The sequence below is a fragment of the Notechis scutatus genome, chromosome Z (genome assembly GCF_049901735.1).
Source record: "Notechis scutatus isolate UNSWTSFEM ecotype Mainland chromosome Z, rNotScu1.2, whole genome shotgun sequence".
In the NCBI taxonomy this organism is placed as follows: Eukaryota; Metazoa; Chordata; class Lepidosauria; order Squamata; family Elapidae; genus Notechis; species Notechis scutatus.
The window spans coordinates 76955871-76972806 of record NC_142025.1 but is presented as its reverse complement, the minus strand read 5'-3'; the positions used below and the strand labels follow the sequence as shown (position 1 = coordinate 76972806).

General features: G+C 36.6%; 1 protein-coding gene across 4 annotated transcripts in view; it reads left to right on the top strand.

The window, feature by feature from the left end:
• TNS3 (tensin 3) overlaps positions 1 to 16936 on the top strand; it is a 172581-nt gene that overhangs the window by 49866 nt on the left and 105779 nt on the right. For 2 of the 4 annotated variants that reach the window (XM_087946443.1, XM_087946440.1), the window contains exons 10-15: positions 962 to 1045; positions 6143 to 6255; positions 7709 to 7769; positions 8043 to 8118; positions 12893 to 13022; positions 13933 to 13998. In XM_087946443.1, the coding sequence (XP_087802569.1) occupies positions 962 to 1045; positions 6143 to 6255; positions 7709 to 7769; positions 8043 to 8118; positions 12893 to 13022; positions 13933 to 13998 (530 nt within the window). The remainder of the gene's footprint in view (positions 1 to 961; positions 1046 to 6142; positions 6256 to 7708; positions 7770 to 8042; positions 8119 to 12892; positions 13023 to 13932; positions 13999 to 16936) is intronic. The other 2 variants (XM_087946442.1, XM_087946441.1) reach the window with 1 other exon arrangement.

Below are 16936 nucleotides of genomic sequence, written 5' to 3'. Positions count from 1 at the left end.
TGTAGATCAAAATATATTTTATTTTGTTATTTTTAATAAATGAGATACAAACAATCCTGAATTTTTCTAGCTAGGGTGTTAATGGAGCTCAATGAGAATGTGCTTGTTACAGTCGTATTTAGATTTTTAGGGAACTTAATTTCATTCTCTTTTATTGATTGTGAAACTGGTTTTGTTTTTTTCTTATTTGCAAATATCACCAGTGAAAATATGCTTTATACTTAGCATGCTAGATTGGGAATGACATAAATTATGTAGGATATTAGAAAAATTGAATAATAAGGACACATGCAGAGTATAAGGCAATGTATATGTTTGAAGCTTGCTTATGAAGAGGTCTAATTGGATCCATACTCAATTTTCGTGGTAGCAACTGCAATTAATTAACTGACCCTCTAATTTTTGTTTTCCTACCAGAATCTCTCAGAAATTGTTTTTCCTGTTTTTGTTATTGTTGTTGTTTTGGGTAACAGATACAGTGTTAATTAAAACTGAAATAGTTAATAATTCAGGGTTTGAAGGGGAAAAAATCCTTCAATATTTTTCTTTCACTCTTTCCTTCCTCTTTATTTAAAATATAAGAGAGATTTATATAGAGTTGGTATCTGGCAAACTAAGGAAGGCTGGGCAGGATTTCTTTACTATTATTATTGAACAAAGGCCAGGTGGGGACTGTATTTCAAAGTATGGATATTGTTTTAAAGATATTATTTTGAAAACAATATTTATATACCATATTGTAGAACACTAGACATTGCTTCCATATAAAAACTATTTTGTTCAGAAGGGATGGGAAAAGAAGCATTAACATTTTAATTATCATTGTATCTGGAAGTCAATGCATTTGCCAAATACAACACAACATACTGCAATGCATTGGCATGATTCACTTTATAAGAACTTTTATTTCCAAGACTGCTCCACTAAAGGATTTACATTTTCTCTCTTTCTTTCACAATAGTGCAGATCAAGCCCTGGACAGATTTGCAATGAAGAAATTTTTTGATGATAATGTTTCTGATTTAATGCAACCATCCCAGAAAAGGTATTTCAGTTTCTCTTTTAGAAACATCTTTTCTCTTAGAAATATCTTCCAGTTTCAATAAATAAGATTTTTAGCTCCCCATGTCCATAGTTGATGGACAGTTCTTAAATTTACCTCTTTCAGCCCTTTTCTCTTCTTGGAAATATATGCATCTTGTTTCAGGTGTCAGTCATGTTTCTAATAGGATATTGCAGCAACGGATCCAAAAATTGGGAGGTTGTAAGAGAAATAAAAACTTTTTATGCTTGCTAATTTTAAAAAGGGAAAGGGAAGAAGGCAAAAAAGAATCAGTGATGGATGGCTCTGTTCTCAACTCACAATAACTTTTGCATTTTGGGTACTATCCAGTATCCTAGATGTAGCCTTTTGAATCTATGATGATCAGGTATTGATGAGCAGAGCAGGAGGCTGATAAGGATCAGAGAAAGATAGAGTGTCAAAAAGTCTGAAGAGGTGATTCAAAATGGTAAAAAAAAAAAAAATCTTAAGGTATCTATGACGTATCAAAATGATCTGGCTGTATCATTACCACTACTGTAAACAGCAGTTCCTGAAAGTACATCAATGTATAGCTTCGGAGAGAAAAATGTCAGCCCCATGGCACAAAAAAGGTTGGGGGCCACTGCTATAGAGCATGTCCTATATGAGCAAATGGTTGAGCTAGCTTATATAATGTTATGTTTTGTGTCATTTGATCAAAAGTTCCCTAGGGAATTTCAGATACTTAACTGCCAGAAAATAAGGGAAAAATTGAGTGTTGTTGCATTCTAATTAATAGGTCCTAATAATTTTCTTGAATGGAGGAAAGAGACACAGATCTTAACTTGGAGATGGCCGGGGTGAGGTGGTAGGGAATAGATATCTCATAGCAACCTCTTTACTTTCTGAAATCAAGCTTCAGTACCAGTAAGAAATAACTGAGCAATACTCCTCAATGGATTTGGGTCCTTATGTCTAGTTCCTGGATGGGTCTAGGACAACTTGCCACAGCCAATTCCCTGTGTCCATCTTGTGGAGCCATGTCATCATAACCAGCTCACTATGGTCATCTCGTCATGGTGGTCTTGCCATGGCCATCTTGCCACAAGACAACTTGCTGCAGGACAATCCATGCAGGATAACATAACACAATAAATGCTATCTGCCATGTTATCTGTTACTGGTACATTATTTGCATTTTTGCCAATGGAAATAATATAGAAGAAACAGTGGTGAATAACAATTATCGCATTGAGTTATCCGCATAGAATTGTCCTGCAATGAAATGGCTGTGGTGAGTTGGCTGCAGCAAGTTATCCTGTTCTGAGGTTGAGTAGTTTCTGCACACAATAATTAACATAGGCACATGTTTTAATTTATTGTGCAGTAACTATATATTTCTTTTTCAGTCAATATATTTCTCTAAAATAGACATTCCAAGATTTGTACTTAGGTATTGGGATAATACTTACTTTACTGTTCATGCTAACTAACAATACTGGACCTAATATGAAAGAAAATCCCAATTTGTTTATTGTATTTTTTTCTTCCAAAAATAAAGATGAATTCATTTGGCATAACAAGCATTGATTATAAACAATTATAATTACATCTGATCATGCCAGGTGATTCTTTTCCGTTATCCTCTATCTGAATTGAAGCTTACAAAAGCTTGCCATTGCCCTAGCCAAACCTCTATGCACAATCTATGAGGTATGCTTCAGAACCAACTCCTTGCCCGACCTATGGTCATTAGCCACAGTCATATCTACCTTTAAAATGGGAGAACCTAGTCTGGTTGAAAATTACAGACCAATCTCCCTGTGTTGCATCACCTGTACAATCATGGAATCAATTATAAACCAATCCATCACCCTCCACTTAAAAACAAACAACCTGCTTTCTAATGAGCAGTTTGGTTTCAGAAAGAAATTGTCCTGTAATCTGCAACTCTGCAGAAATATTTGGACCACACATCTTGCCCAGGGTAAAGCAATTGACACAATTTACATAGACTTCTGTAAAGCCTTTGATTCAGTGGTGCATGACAAACTACTGTTGAAACTAAGTTCTTATGGCATATCTGGATCCCTGCACAAGTGGATAGCCGTGTTCCTGTCAAACAGGCAACAAATAGTCAAAATAGGGTGGGCTCTATCAAATCCAGCACGAGTTAGCAGCAGTGTTTCCCCAAGGCAGCGTTTTTGGACCCATACTCTTTCTGCTTTACATCAGTGGCCTATGCCAGTGATGGCTAATCTTTCAGTCCTTGTGTGCTGAAAGTGTGCATGTGTGCACATGTGCACATGCACGTGTGCCTGCACTCATAATGCAATGTGTGCACGACCCCCCACCTCCCTGTGCATGCACACACGAACCCCCTCATGCCGTGTGCCTCTACGCATGCATGCACCACCTCCCATGTATGCCACATACCTCTGTGCATGCATGCGCAACCCCGCGTGTGCCACATGCCTCTGCATGCATGCGCTGCCCTCATGTGCACTGCCTGTCTCTACGCATGCATGTGTGACTCCTGTGTGTACCCCACCCCCTGCGCAGCAGATACCAAGCAATCAGCTGGCTAGTGGAAGGCATGCGTGCGTGCAGAGTGGACCTGAACTGGGGCGACGGCTTGCATGCCGGCAGAAATGGCTCTGCGTGTCACTTCCAGCATGTGTGCTATAGATTCACCATCACGGACCTATGCAATCATATTAAAAGCAGCTGCTTCCTCTTCGCTGATGCCATAAATTTTTTTAATACCACGGACAATGCTGCTGCTCTACAAAGCGATCTTGACTATGTGTCAGAATGGTCATGCAATTGGCAACTCCAAATCTCAACTAATAAATGCTCTGTCCTACATATTGGCAATGAAAAGCAGAACACCAAATATAAGTTGGGTGGAAACGATCTTGTAAATGACCGTCACTCTGTCAAGGACCTAGGAGTACTCAAACGATCTAAGCTCCAGAGCTCAATGTAATAGCATTGCCAAAAAGGTATTAAGAGGTTAACCTAATTTTGCAAAACTTCTTCTCTGGTAACATTGTATTGTTAACTAGGGCATACAAAACCTTTGCCAGACCAATTCTTGAATACAGCTCATCCCCCTGGAATCCATACTGTATATCAAACATTAATACGATCGAGGAGATTCAGGCATTTCACGAGAAGACTCACAATAGAATCTCTACTCACAATAGAATCCCTTATGCCACCAGGCTTGAAATTTTGGGCTTGGACAATCTGGAACTGCGCCGCCTGCAGTCCGATCTAAGCATAATACACAAAACTGTCTGTTACAATGTCTTACCTGTCAACGTCTTCTTCAGCTTCAACCACAATAATACACAGGCAAACAATTGATACAAACTCAAGGTAAACCACTTCAAACTCTTGCAGAAAATACGACTTTAGCAACACAGTGGTCAATGCCTGGAATGCTCTACCTGACTCCGCTGTTACAGCCTCAAACCCTCACAGCTTCAACCTCAAACTGTCTACAGTGGCCCTCACCCCATTCCTAAGAGGTCCCTAAAGGGGGTCTGCATAAGTGCACCAGCGTACCTATCGTCCCTGTTTTACTGTCCCCATTTATCTGTATTTATTTCCTTGTTCATGTTTATGTTCATACTTATACATGCTATCTAGTACATGCTTGACAAATAAATAAATAAATAACTGTGAAGTAAGAAATATAAACCACATAGAAACTGTTATGGTGGATTTTAAGAGAAAGGGTACCTTGGAACAGGTGGAAATTGGAAGTACAAATTTAAAATAAATGGACATTTGAGACCAGAATGGAAGAGAGATGTGATTGGATAATTATTATTATTTGTAGCTTAATATCATATTGCTTGATAGGAAAAGTAGAGGAGGCTGGGGAAATTGTTGGTAGTATGATTTGGTAGCCATAGTTACTATCCTTTTTTCATAAAGCATTCAATAAGTTTAGAATTTGTTTAAAGAGTAGAGGGCTGAATAGTGATTGAGAAAACAATGTTGGAAAGAAAACCAGATCTGGCAATGCATCTTTCGCTACATAAAAACTTTCCCAGGGAGCCACTATTTTTCCTATTTATTTGTCAATACATAGCTGGTATTGATATAAAAAAGGAAACACATATCCTCTTGAAACATTACACTATAATAAATATTTACTCTGAAAAGTTTTTTTTACTTAGATCTTTCTACAAATAAATTCATTATTTGAAAAGTTTGGTGTATTTGTAAACATTATCTAGAAAGGCATAAATGAATAGCAGTGTGGGAGCAAAAGGAATAATGCCTTTTCAATATGGACTATTAAATTTAAAGCATTCTGGTTTTTTTATATAGTATTTCTTTTATCAAATACTATTCACAAGAACTGAAGCCTTTGACTAGTTAATGGAAGAGAATATTTATAGCTCAATGCTGAACTAGGTTTCCCCCCCAGACCAAACATCATCAGTGAAAGAATGGAATGGGGTTTGCTCTTATTTTTTTTATACTAGTAGCTTGCACTGTTGGTCATGTTCTTGATGGTTGTTTGATTAGGCTGTTGTTTACTGTTTGCTTGTTTATCTGCATTGGTAGTTCTTTGATTGCTTACTTGTTAATCTGTGCTCATACGGGTGTTAATTGCTGGTGAGAAGGTGTTTTTGATTTTTCTGTTTCCTTTGGGGCTCTTTTGAGTGGTATGTAGATATTGTTTTTCCCTATGTGCCTGTTGATCAGAGGTGATATTCAACAGGTTCTGACCAGTTCTGGAGAACCGATAGCAGAAATTTTGAATAGTTCAGAGAACCAGCAAATACCACCTCTGACTGGAGATTTTACAGTATCCTTGCCCTGCCACGCCCACAGTACCGGTAGTAAAAATATTTGAATCCCACCACTGCTGTTGACCAAATTATCTGAGTGCCAGGCCTCCAATAATTCTCTTACACTTTTTGGACTTGGTTTGATCCAGAAGCATATGGTTCCCCAGTTGAAACTATGTTCATACGTTGTGAAATTAAGGAGTTTTCATTATGTACTCCTGACTGCTAATTGGTGCTCAAGGTTTCTTCTGCTTGCTACTGTATATTTCCCCTACTCATTCAACACAACTCTTTTCCTTTTCAGATATGTGCAGTTTTTGAGTGATCTTCTCTCTGGATCGGTAAAAATGAACACAAACCCTCTATTCTTACATTATGTTATTCTGCATGAAATCCCAAACTTTGGTATTAGTGGAGGTAAGGCTTTCTTTAAAAAATTACTTATTTTGACTTCAGTCTTCTTCATTTTTCATCATTATCTGTTACCAGAGGCAAAATCTCCATCTTTGCTTATCCTGAGAAATCCCTGTTAACTGTTATGTTGGCTGTAATGATTGCATCCTCACAGTGTTTAATTCTCCTAATGAGGAGAATAAATATCCCCTAATGAAAAAGGATCTTAAAGTTTGGCTTTCTAAAATAACTGGGAAATCTCCAGAATATTATTATCAGGGGATTCTATGCAAATGTATTCTGATAAATTATACACTCTGATAGTCTTTATGATTATTATTCTTTTCATTGTTACACAAAGCTAATTTTGATAGTCTTTAACTTATGGCCATGCAACCATGTTGCAAGCTTCTGGCCAAGCACTACCTAAATTAGGCTTTTAAGCATTTAAAAATTTATGTTCTTATATTTGTATTTATACCTATGCATAAAATTTTAATAATGATGCTTCTGACATGGATAAATAATAAATAAAAACTTCAACTGAGAGAAGCCATCATGAGGGGCTTGTTTAATGACCACGTCACTCAAGACTCCAGACCCAACTGTGGTAATAAGTAGAGGACTACATGTTAATAAGAGATACCAACTGGAATTATTCTTTATGGCTCAGACCAATACACTATTATTATCACCACTAATGCTGCTACTTATTTATTTATTTATCTAACAGGAATGAAGGGAAAAACATCAGGATTCTGAGCTTTCCAGAACAATGGCATTTGCTAGTATTTTCATCAGATGTAATATCTATTGTTCCAGTGCGCTGAGGATTTTCCTTCCAGAGGAGAAATCCCTTATTGGATTGAAGGAATGGACCTTACATCTGGCAAAATCAGTAGCAAATGTCGACATTCTTGTGATTAGTCTCCCTAGTGGGGTAGGAAGGATCCAGGTGTCCTTGGTCTGATGTCATGCCTGGGCTTCATCCAGGAGGCCAAACATTCTCTCCAGCACTCCACTTGATGGCTGCATGATTATTAAACAGCTGCAACTGGGAGAGCTAGAAATGCGATAGTTGAGCAAAGTGAGCATGTGGAGATCTTATTTAACAACCACTTCATTCCATGACTAAGATTCTGGCCCCAATTGTAGTCCAAAGGAGGCAGCTAGTTGTTTAAAAGTCATTCCAAGTAAAATCTTTCTTCATGGCATTAGTGGCTCCTACTACTCACTACTAGTACTACTACTACTATTACTGCTACTATTACTACTACTACTACTACTACTACTTTATTTATTTATTTATTTATGTCATTATTAATATGCAGCCCAGTGACTCCTAGATTGAGCCAAGCACCCAATTTAATTGTTTTTCTAAACCAGAGTATCCCATATGATGTACAGCAAAAGTAGGGTCAGTGTTTCTCAAATGTTCCTTAAAAAGTTTAGATATTTGTAATTTCCCCCCTTTTAGGTTGTCAACCATTTCTGAAATTGTATGAGGGCATGCTGCCAGTTTATACATCAGGAGTATAGTAAGTAGACACAAACAGTTTTGATGTGTGCCTTCTCTGTGCATTATGTTATATTATTCAGATCACAAAGCTAAGTGATGTTTAGCAAAATGTGATAGGAAAACATGATTTAGATTCTAAACTTCATTTTTTCCTGTGTAAAGAATGATATTCATGACTGATGATATAGTCTCAACAGGATTGCATTTTTATTATGTAATATTGGAATTGGAGAAGTTGAAGTGTTTTTCTTCTGAGAATATTTCAAATGTACATGATTCTCCTGTTTTTCAGTAGCACAGGGCTAGAGAAGCAAAGCAGAGCCTGCATTGCAATTGAACCAGCCCAGCTATTAAAAGGAGATATAATGGTAAGTGTTCTGTCTCACTTTTCTTCTTTCCCAAAAGATGAAAGAATACAAACTCACACAAACACAGGCAGGCAAGCTGGCTCGGACTTCACAGAGTTAATTCTTTGGAACTGATAATATCCTTGACATTCCAACACCCTCTGCCTGCCAAGTCCGAACTGATAACAAATAAAAATCTACTCACAGAAAATTACAAGGCAGTCCACAAAAATCATTCACGAAGAAAATCTGAAGTAAGATTAAACTTTGTCCCGTACAAAGTTCCAGCCGAAAACACACCCACTTTTATCCCCTGTGGGGTGTGGCTCAATGACTCAGCTCACTCTCTGACCCTCCCACGCCTCCTACGTTGCTGCTCACGTTTCTCCCTACGACGCTGCTTAGGATCAAGCCAACACTCTTCCTCTTTACTCCCTGTCAGGGGCTTCTCCGATATGCCTTCCTCCTGATTAATCTCAGGCTGTTCCTCTCGGTTGTCTGATGAAACCTGAGGCATTATCAGGGAGGAAGGCATTGCCAGAGAGGAAGGTCCTGGGGAGGAAGGCATTCCCAGTTCCTCCTCCTCATCTTCCAGATCTTCTTCCTCTGACAGGATAGGCTCAGGAATCAGGGCCACAACAGGTAAGTGTTCCATAAACTTTGTTTTGGATTATGGATAGAGTTCAGAGGAAGAAAATGCATTCCTAAATGCAAATCCTATACTATTGTTAGCAGGTTTAATATTTTTAAGATGAGCTCAAGCAAAAAATTGTAAGAAAGGACTGATTCCAAAAAGTACTGTTTTTTTACTTAAGTTAGTTGGTGAAATATATTTGTATTACTTATTAATTAATTGATTACATTTATATTCCATTTCAATTGGAAAAAGCTGTCAGCAATTTACAAGAAAAACATTAAAGTGTCCACAATAGTTTGAAACATCTTAAACAGCAATATCACTAAAAGGTGTTCTACCAAATTACTCCTTTTGTATGTCATTCTGAATGCAATCAGGGAATGAGCAAGTCTGATTCACATTGGGAGATTCTTCCAAAGGAAGCAGCAGCTTCTAGTCCAATTCCTTTTAAATTTTAAGCAAATTATCTTGCAGATACTCAAGTAATCTGTGAGTCAAACTGACCATTAAATTGTATCAGAAGTCATTTATGACATAGTATGAAAATAGTGCTGAGTACCAGTTAGCATACTGTTAGATTCTGGACCAACTGGAAGTCTCAGTAATAAAGTCAACTACAATAGTCTAATTGATGGCAATACAGGTATAACTTATAGGTAGTTTTCACTCTTATAGCCATTCATTTAGCATCCATTTGAACTTATGAAGGTGCTGAAAAAAGTGAGTTATGACTGGTCTTCACATTTATGACCATCATAGCACCTCCACAGTTATGTATCCAAATTTGGCCACTTGGCAACTGGCAGATATTTACCACGTTTGTAGTATCCCAAATTCATCTGATCTCCATTTTTTGCTGACTTCTGACAAGCAAAATCAATGGGGGAAGCTGAGGACTTATTGGGCACCCTGAAAATGTCACTGGAGAAGGACAAGTGGTCCCAAGCCCACAAGAGGGAATGCATGATGCAAGATGGTTTATCTTGGGTGGGAGCCAAATTGCACATCCCTGAAAGTTAATGGATGATGGTCTTTCAGAAAAGCTATGACTCAAAAGTTGCGGATCATATTGTTTTTGTCAAAAGCTTGAACTTGGTTAAGTACCAATTTTGATGTCCCTCACTAAAGAAAAACATAGAAAGCTATGTAGCCAGCTCCCCTATCTTTGCTCCTGCAAAAGGCAGCAAGGGAATACTCTTCCAGCCAGTGATTAAGCCCAAAGCCCAATGGAAAGAGATTTCAAAGGATTTTATGATAGAGTTATCCGAGAGTTCGGGAAATACCATAAATTGGGTGATAACTGATTTATTTCCAAACAAGTGCATGTTGTGCCCTCTCAAAAAATCCCATCTGCTCTCACCGTGGCCAGATTGTTTGTACAGCACATCTATAGACTACATGGAACCCCAGAGAGAATAATCTTGGACCATGGAGTCTGGTTCACTTCATTATTTTGGCAAGAGTTCTTAAAACATTTGGGGACCACTCAGGTGTTTAGCTCCTCACATCATCCAGAAAGGAATGGAGGCTGTAAATATGCAAATTGGGTCTTGGAGCAATATCTCATGTATTACATTAATTATCAACAGGACAGTTGGACCTTCTTCCTTTCACTGAGGTTGTTTAAAACAACTCAGTACACGGTATCACTAGATTCACCACCTTTATAGTGGTCATGGGGCAGGACTTTGTTTCTATCCCTGAGTTGCCCCAGGCCACCCGAACTGACCTCCTCCTTAAAGGCGTGTAACATCCAACTTCAAAATATCTGGCCAATAGTAAGGAAAGCACTGGAGGAGGCAAGGGAAGTGTAAAAAAAACAAGCTGACAAAAGGCGTGCGAAACCAAAAGACCTTAAAGTTGGGGACAGGGTCAAATTTATCTACCAAGTACTCACAATCTAGACAACTCTTTAAGAAGCTGGGTCGAAGTATATTGGTCCTTTCCCCATAAAAAGAGTTATTAACATGGTCACCATTGAACTCGAACGTTCTAAAACACTTAGATGAGTCCAACCAGTATTCCATTGCAACCTCTTGAAACTGGAAATCATCTCTTGCTATGCCCAACAGTGAAACCATCTCTCAACCTGATTATGATTGAAGGTGAACAACACTTCAAAATCAAAGCCATTTTAGACTCTCACACACATTGAGAAAAAACCCAATACTTAGTAGCATGGAAAGCTTTTCCATCTTCTGAAACTGAATGGGTGAATGCCAAGCACATCAAAGCTGCTTAAGTTGCTTAAGAAATTCCAGGACCAAAACCCAGAGAAACCTTGTTGAATGACGACTAAATACATCTATACTTCTCTCTCTTCCCTTTTCCTCTCTTGGGAGTGATCTGGCTGGTGCAGGCCTGACAAAAAGAATACTATTACCAGATTAAATTGTAAAAATTGATGTCTTAACTACACATTATGTATATCTTTTAAGTTTTCATAATTTGTAATATAATTATAGGAGGCTTGCATTTATTACATTTATTTATTATACATTTATTGCAATATATTAAATGTGGCCTTAGACACAGAATTCAATACTCTGAGAATTTCTATCCTCACTGTTTTTAGAAAACAACTTTTTCCCCCCTCTCCCTGGGTCTTGGTTATGGAAAGCATAAGTCTGGTTTATGCATCTTCTTGACATAGACTATGATTCTTTGGCATACATATATTTATAGTGAAAGATGGAATAATACAGTTCAGTTTATCAACAGAACTCAATAGCTCATGTCTCAGCTTGTTTGTCCTTTTTATTGAATTTCAAAATTCTCTACATTGACATTCCCAGTAATGAACACCTTAAAATATGCTGTAAGATATACATTTTTTCCAAGGAAAAAATGTCAATTGAAAAATACACACAAGAATTAAAAAAGGGAAGAGATTTTACAAAGTAGGGATTGGGTGAGCTGTTAACCATCAAAATTCTCTTTAACTAGGAAATAGCCTTACTGTGTTTCTGATTACTGAAGAAACGTGCAAAAATAACTATAATCAAACAATGCCTAAGTTATGTTTGGCTGAGAAAGACTGACTGGCTCAAGGTCATCCAACAAGCTTTAATGATTGACAGTGGATTAGAACTTGGGTTTTCCTGTTCTTATTCTACCAGCTTAAACACTAAACTACATTGGATCTTTCTCATTTGGGACAGAACTATGATCCAATACTTTTGTTCCATCTCTTTTTATGTCCATGAATATAAACCTGTTTCAAGATTTTATCTAGAATCTGCAGAAGGAAGTGTAGTCATATGGTTGGATGGTTCTCTGTAAGTAAATTATCTGTAAGCTTGCTAGATGACCGTTCTTTCAAAGATATTTTGTTACATACTTTTCTCTCCCATATAGTTTTCCATTTATAAGTATTGGGAGACGATTGGTAGTGGATCATCTTGTCAAAAGAATAAATGAAAATAGTTCAGATCAAACACAATATACTTTCTGAGAGAACCAGCTTCACTTATTTCATGCTATATCTTCATTGTACGTAATAGGATAACTTGGATAATATAGGGACCATAAGAACTATCAGAAATGTTTTTAAATTGTTAAGAATAATAAATAATTTGATCTTACAAGTACAGACACTTTGGATTTGAATAAAAGAGGAGAAGGAATATAGTTTATCTAGATGCTTCTCTTGTTTTCTTCTTATTGAATCCCAAGACAATGTACTGGTAATTTTCTCAATTTCTAGTAGAATGACTAAAAGAAATTAAAAAATGAATATTGAAACGACTCCTGAAAATTTTGTTTAATTAATATTTTACTGTATTAAATGAAAATTGTATATCCTTCTGATAATTTCAGATTTTGAATTGTAATTTATATGGATCTTATTTCATATCTGGGCTGGGGGCATTGCTCCCATTACTCCACCCTTCCCTTTATTTTGCTAACAAATAACACCAAGAGGCAGTTTGGTAATTGAGACTTGGGAAACCAAGATGCAAAAAACATAAGCTATATGGCTAGTCCTTTTTGCATCTTGGTTTCCCAAGTCTCAATCCAATCTTCTGTTGTCTTTGCTAAGAATCTGTAAGTAGAATGTAAAACTGCTGTTTATGTATATTTTATGTAGTTGCCCAGGTACCTTGAAGTTTCAGGAATGCATAGATGTATGAATGTTTGTTTATCTGTTTATTTCAGCTCAAGTGTTGCTGTAAAGAGTACCAGTATGGCATTCGGAGTAATGTTTTCCGTCTGCAGTTTCACACAGGCGCTGTTCAAGGATATAGCCTAATATTTAACAAAGAAGACTTGGATGATGCAAACAAAGGCAAGTCTCCATTTTAGAAGGAGAAATTATAAAGCAGAAATTTCCTGCCTCGTTGTTATCTAGAAGTTGGAAATGGTTATTTCTAAGGTTGCACTTTCAAGCAATAAGAACTTTATAATATATTACATGACCCATGACCATTCTTTCAAAGATATTTCCTTATTTAAGAAGAAAAAAAAGAATGACTGTGGGTGGGCAAAAATGCAGTGGGAGCAGGAGCAATAGCAATAGGACTTATATACCATTTCACAATGCTTTACAGTCCTCTCTAAGCAGTTTACAGAGTCAGCATATTACCCCAACAATCTGAGTCCTCCCTTTATCAACCTTGGAAGGATGGAAGGCTGAGTCAACCTTGAGCTGGTAAGACCCAAACTGCTGAACTGCTGGCAGTTGGCAGCCAGCCAGCAATATAGCAGAATTAACCTGCAATATGGCATTTTAGCCACTGCATAGTCACCACTGTGCCATCACTACTGTGCCACCTTGACAACTTCTAACTTCCTGCTGGCTTCCCCACTGACTTGTGAGAAATTGGCAGGGAGTGTCAGAAATCATAATCAGGTGACCAGGGCTGATTGCAGCTATCCTGAAGTGGCCACAACTTTGTGAATACAACTGGTTTGAAAATCTTAACATTTCAATTACACTTGAGTAACAGTCCCCAATTTAGAATGCTTTCCTTAAATTAGCATATTTGAGGTACTTTGATTCAAAATATTTTGTGCTTTAATGTATCATTTGTTTTGACTTATGAACTCTTTACAATGAAAATGTCATGGATTTTTTAAGTCGGAATGTAGAACTGGGATTTTATTTTCATGTCTGATATTCATGCAACTCTGTTTTGTATGTACTTCATAAGATCTCTGATTTTTCAGAACTATTTTCTGCTATGCTTATTTTATAGATGATCATTTTCCTGAAAATGGAAGAGTTGAATTGATATTTTCGAGTTCCCCAGAAAAAACTCCAGGTGAGTAAAATATTATCTAAAATTTACTTCAGCTATTCTCAATGTCTTATTCAAAGGAAGATCATAGAACTATAATTATAATATTTGGTTACTTGTATCTACATTTTCATTTCCAAGTACAGTTATTTACATTCTGCAAGTCCCTCCTAATTCCAGAATTCTGTTTGTGCCAAAAATAACATTGGATTCCTGAGTTTTAAAAATACGATACTGCAATCTTGTTCAAACATAAAATTCTAGGGAAAATTCTTAGCCTAGTGGCAATCCAACTGGAAGCAGTATAGGAGATGGGAACATTGTTTTCCCTGCAAATCACTGTGGAGAAGAGGGGAAAGTTGCTACCACACATTCTTTTCTGTACTATATCTGCTCAGAAACACACTTGATACTTTTCTTATTCTTGTTTGAAAAAGACACAACTGCTTATATCCAATGAGTATTATCTCTCTGTCTACTTAACTGCTCTGTTGAGAATTGCTGGTTAAGTCTATTATCTGGAAAGATCCTGCATTAAGACAAAACAAGGAAAGCCTATTTCTCTATATTGTGAAAAAATGGGAAAAACGATAGAAGCTGTATTATGAAGTTAGATCAATGTCATTTTTGGATTGGTCTTCCGGTTTGAGCTTCAACGACAGACCAAAACCTCGTCTCTCTGAGGCTTCGATCCGTGCTCGCCGCTGGAGCGCCCTGAGCCAGCTGGTTTTGGGGCTAAGCCACCCCGTAGAGGTGGTGAAGAGGGGGGAGACTGCCTGCAGGGTTGAGGAGAGCCGTATCTCTCCTCCCCAGCTGACCCTTACTCCCTTTCCCGAAGGCGGTTGTAGCAGTGGTCAGAAATGGCCACCACAAAGAAGAACTCGACCGGAAAAGAATGTGCAGGAGGAAGATAAGAAGAGAAAGTTTTGGTTGACCGGGTCAAACAGCAAAAGCAACAAATAAGGTACCCTGGAATTTAAACTTAACAACATTGTTCCCAAAGAAGATTTTGAAGCTGCGAAGGAGAGAGAGAAGGGAAAGGATTAGATTTTTTCTTCCCTTCCTTATACTGACAGCTAAGAGACTTAAGCAAGAAACTGAAAAAAAAAATCCACTTTGACATTAATAGGCATCTAAGCTGAAAATAAAAGTCAAAGGGATAATAAAGATTTTTGGACATTTAAAAGTTTTTAAAAGGTGGAAAGGTGGAAAAAAAAAAGAATAGAAGGGCAGGATCTGGAAAAATGGAGGAGACTGCCTGGAATTAAGGAATGGAACTGTAATTAAAAGGAACTTACAGTGAAATTTTAACAAGATTCCTCAAAGATACATTTTAATGGAAACTTGGTAACAAAATAATAGAACCCCAAGAAGAGAAAGTGGAAAAAAGAAGCAAGTAGAAACAGCCTTGGATTATTTGGATTACTTGGTGATTTTTGGTTCTTGCATCTAGATGACTAAAATTAACTGGGTGGTTGTTTAAAAGTTTTTAAAATGGTATCACTCTTAGAAGAACTGAAAACGGAACTTAAAAAATGGAAAGAAGATGCACAAGAAGGGAGAAGTTCTTTTGGCTTCGTGTTTCAATTCTTAGAAATGGAGATCTGGAACTATGAGAAGCAACAAGAAACGCTTGCAGAACAAGAAGATTGGGACAAAGAAGAAGCCATCTTTAATGATCAAATAATTTCAAGTGGGGGGAAAAAAGAAAAGTGGGGGAAAGAGAGTGAAAGGTTTAAGATTAGAAAAAACAACCAAAAAGAAGAAGAACAATTTGAAAGATAAGTATAATATTAGAAAGCAACAGAAGAGGGGATTACAGATGAGAGAGTTAGAAGTAGAGAGACGAGGGGGTAAAAAGGGGAGGGAGAAGAAGAGTGGGAAGAAGGCAAGGAAAAGAAATTGTAAAAGACAGAAACAAGAAATGGAGAAACAGGGAAAAGATATAAGGATTGTAACCATAAGTTTGTTTAGAGATAATGGGTGAAAATTTAATTGTAAAAGGGATTCTGCAAAGGTACATAAGATAGCTTTGTTATATTACAAATAGAAATAACTTTAGAAAATACGATGATGGATAAAATATTTATTGTAATGCAGTGGGATGTTTGTTAATAAATAAATGAATTAAAATGATTGAGAGAATTAAAAGGGAACATTTTTAATTATTAGTAATGATTTATAAAAATATAAGTGAGAAATATGGGGGGAAAAGAATTAACTATGGAAAGTTTATAAGTGTTCCCAAGGAAGTATGATATTTAATTGAAAAGAAATGTTAAAGATGTTAAGATTTTAATGCATATTAATGGTAGAATTGAATTGGAATGGAATGTGTTTTATTTATATATATATATATATATATATATATATATATATATATATATATATATATATATATATATATATATATATATATATATATATATATATATATATATGGAACAGAACATAAAAATGAGCATGAAATTGAGTTTTGTGTCTGTATGAAGAAGTGATAACCTGGGACCATGCTATTTTCAAAAAAGATGTTTTATTTGTATTTTGTTTTTGTGAAAACCCAAATAAAATCCCCCCCAAAAAAAGTCACTTTTGGATTGGTATGATCTACACATTTTCATGCAACTCGTGTTACTTTTCCATATGCAAAGATACAGAATTGTGAATATATTCAAGTTTGGATTGAGAAATTCTATTCCAGCATTTTTATTATATTTGGCATATTGGTTCACTTCCAGAGATATGGTAAAACAATTGGCCAAGAAGAGAAGAAGCAAAACCCTAGGAATTAATGTTCAGAGTAATTTTCGTCTGTTTCCTTGTTAAAAAGTAGAATTATGCTAATAGCATAGTGGGAAGTTTAGTTATTATTAAAAATAATCAGTTTCTAAGATGCATTCTATGCAGTTTTTCAGTAACTGATTTGCCAATTTAGATTAAGTGCAGAAATCACTACTAAGAG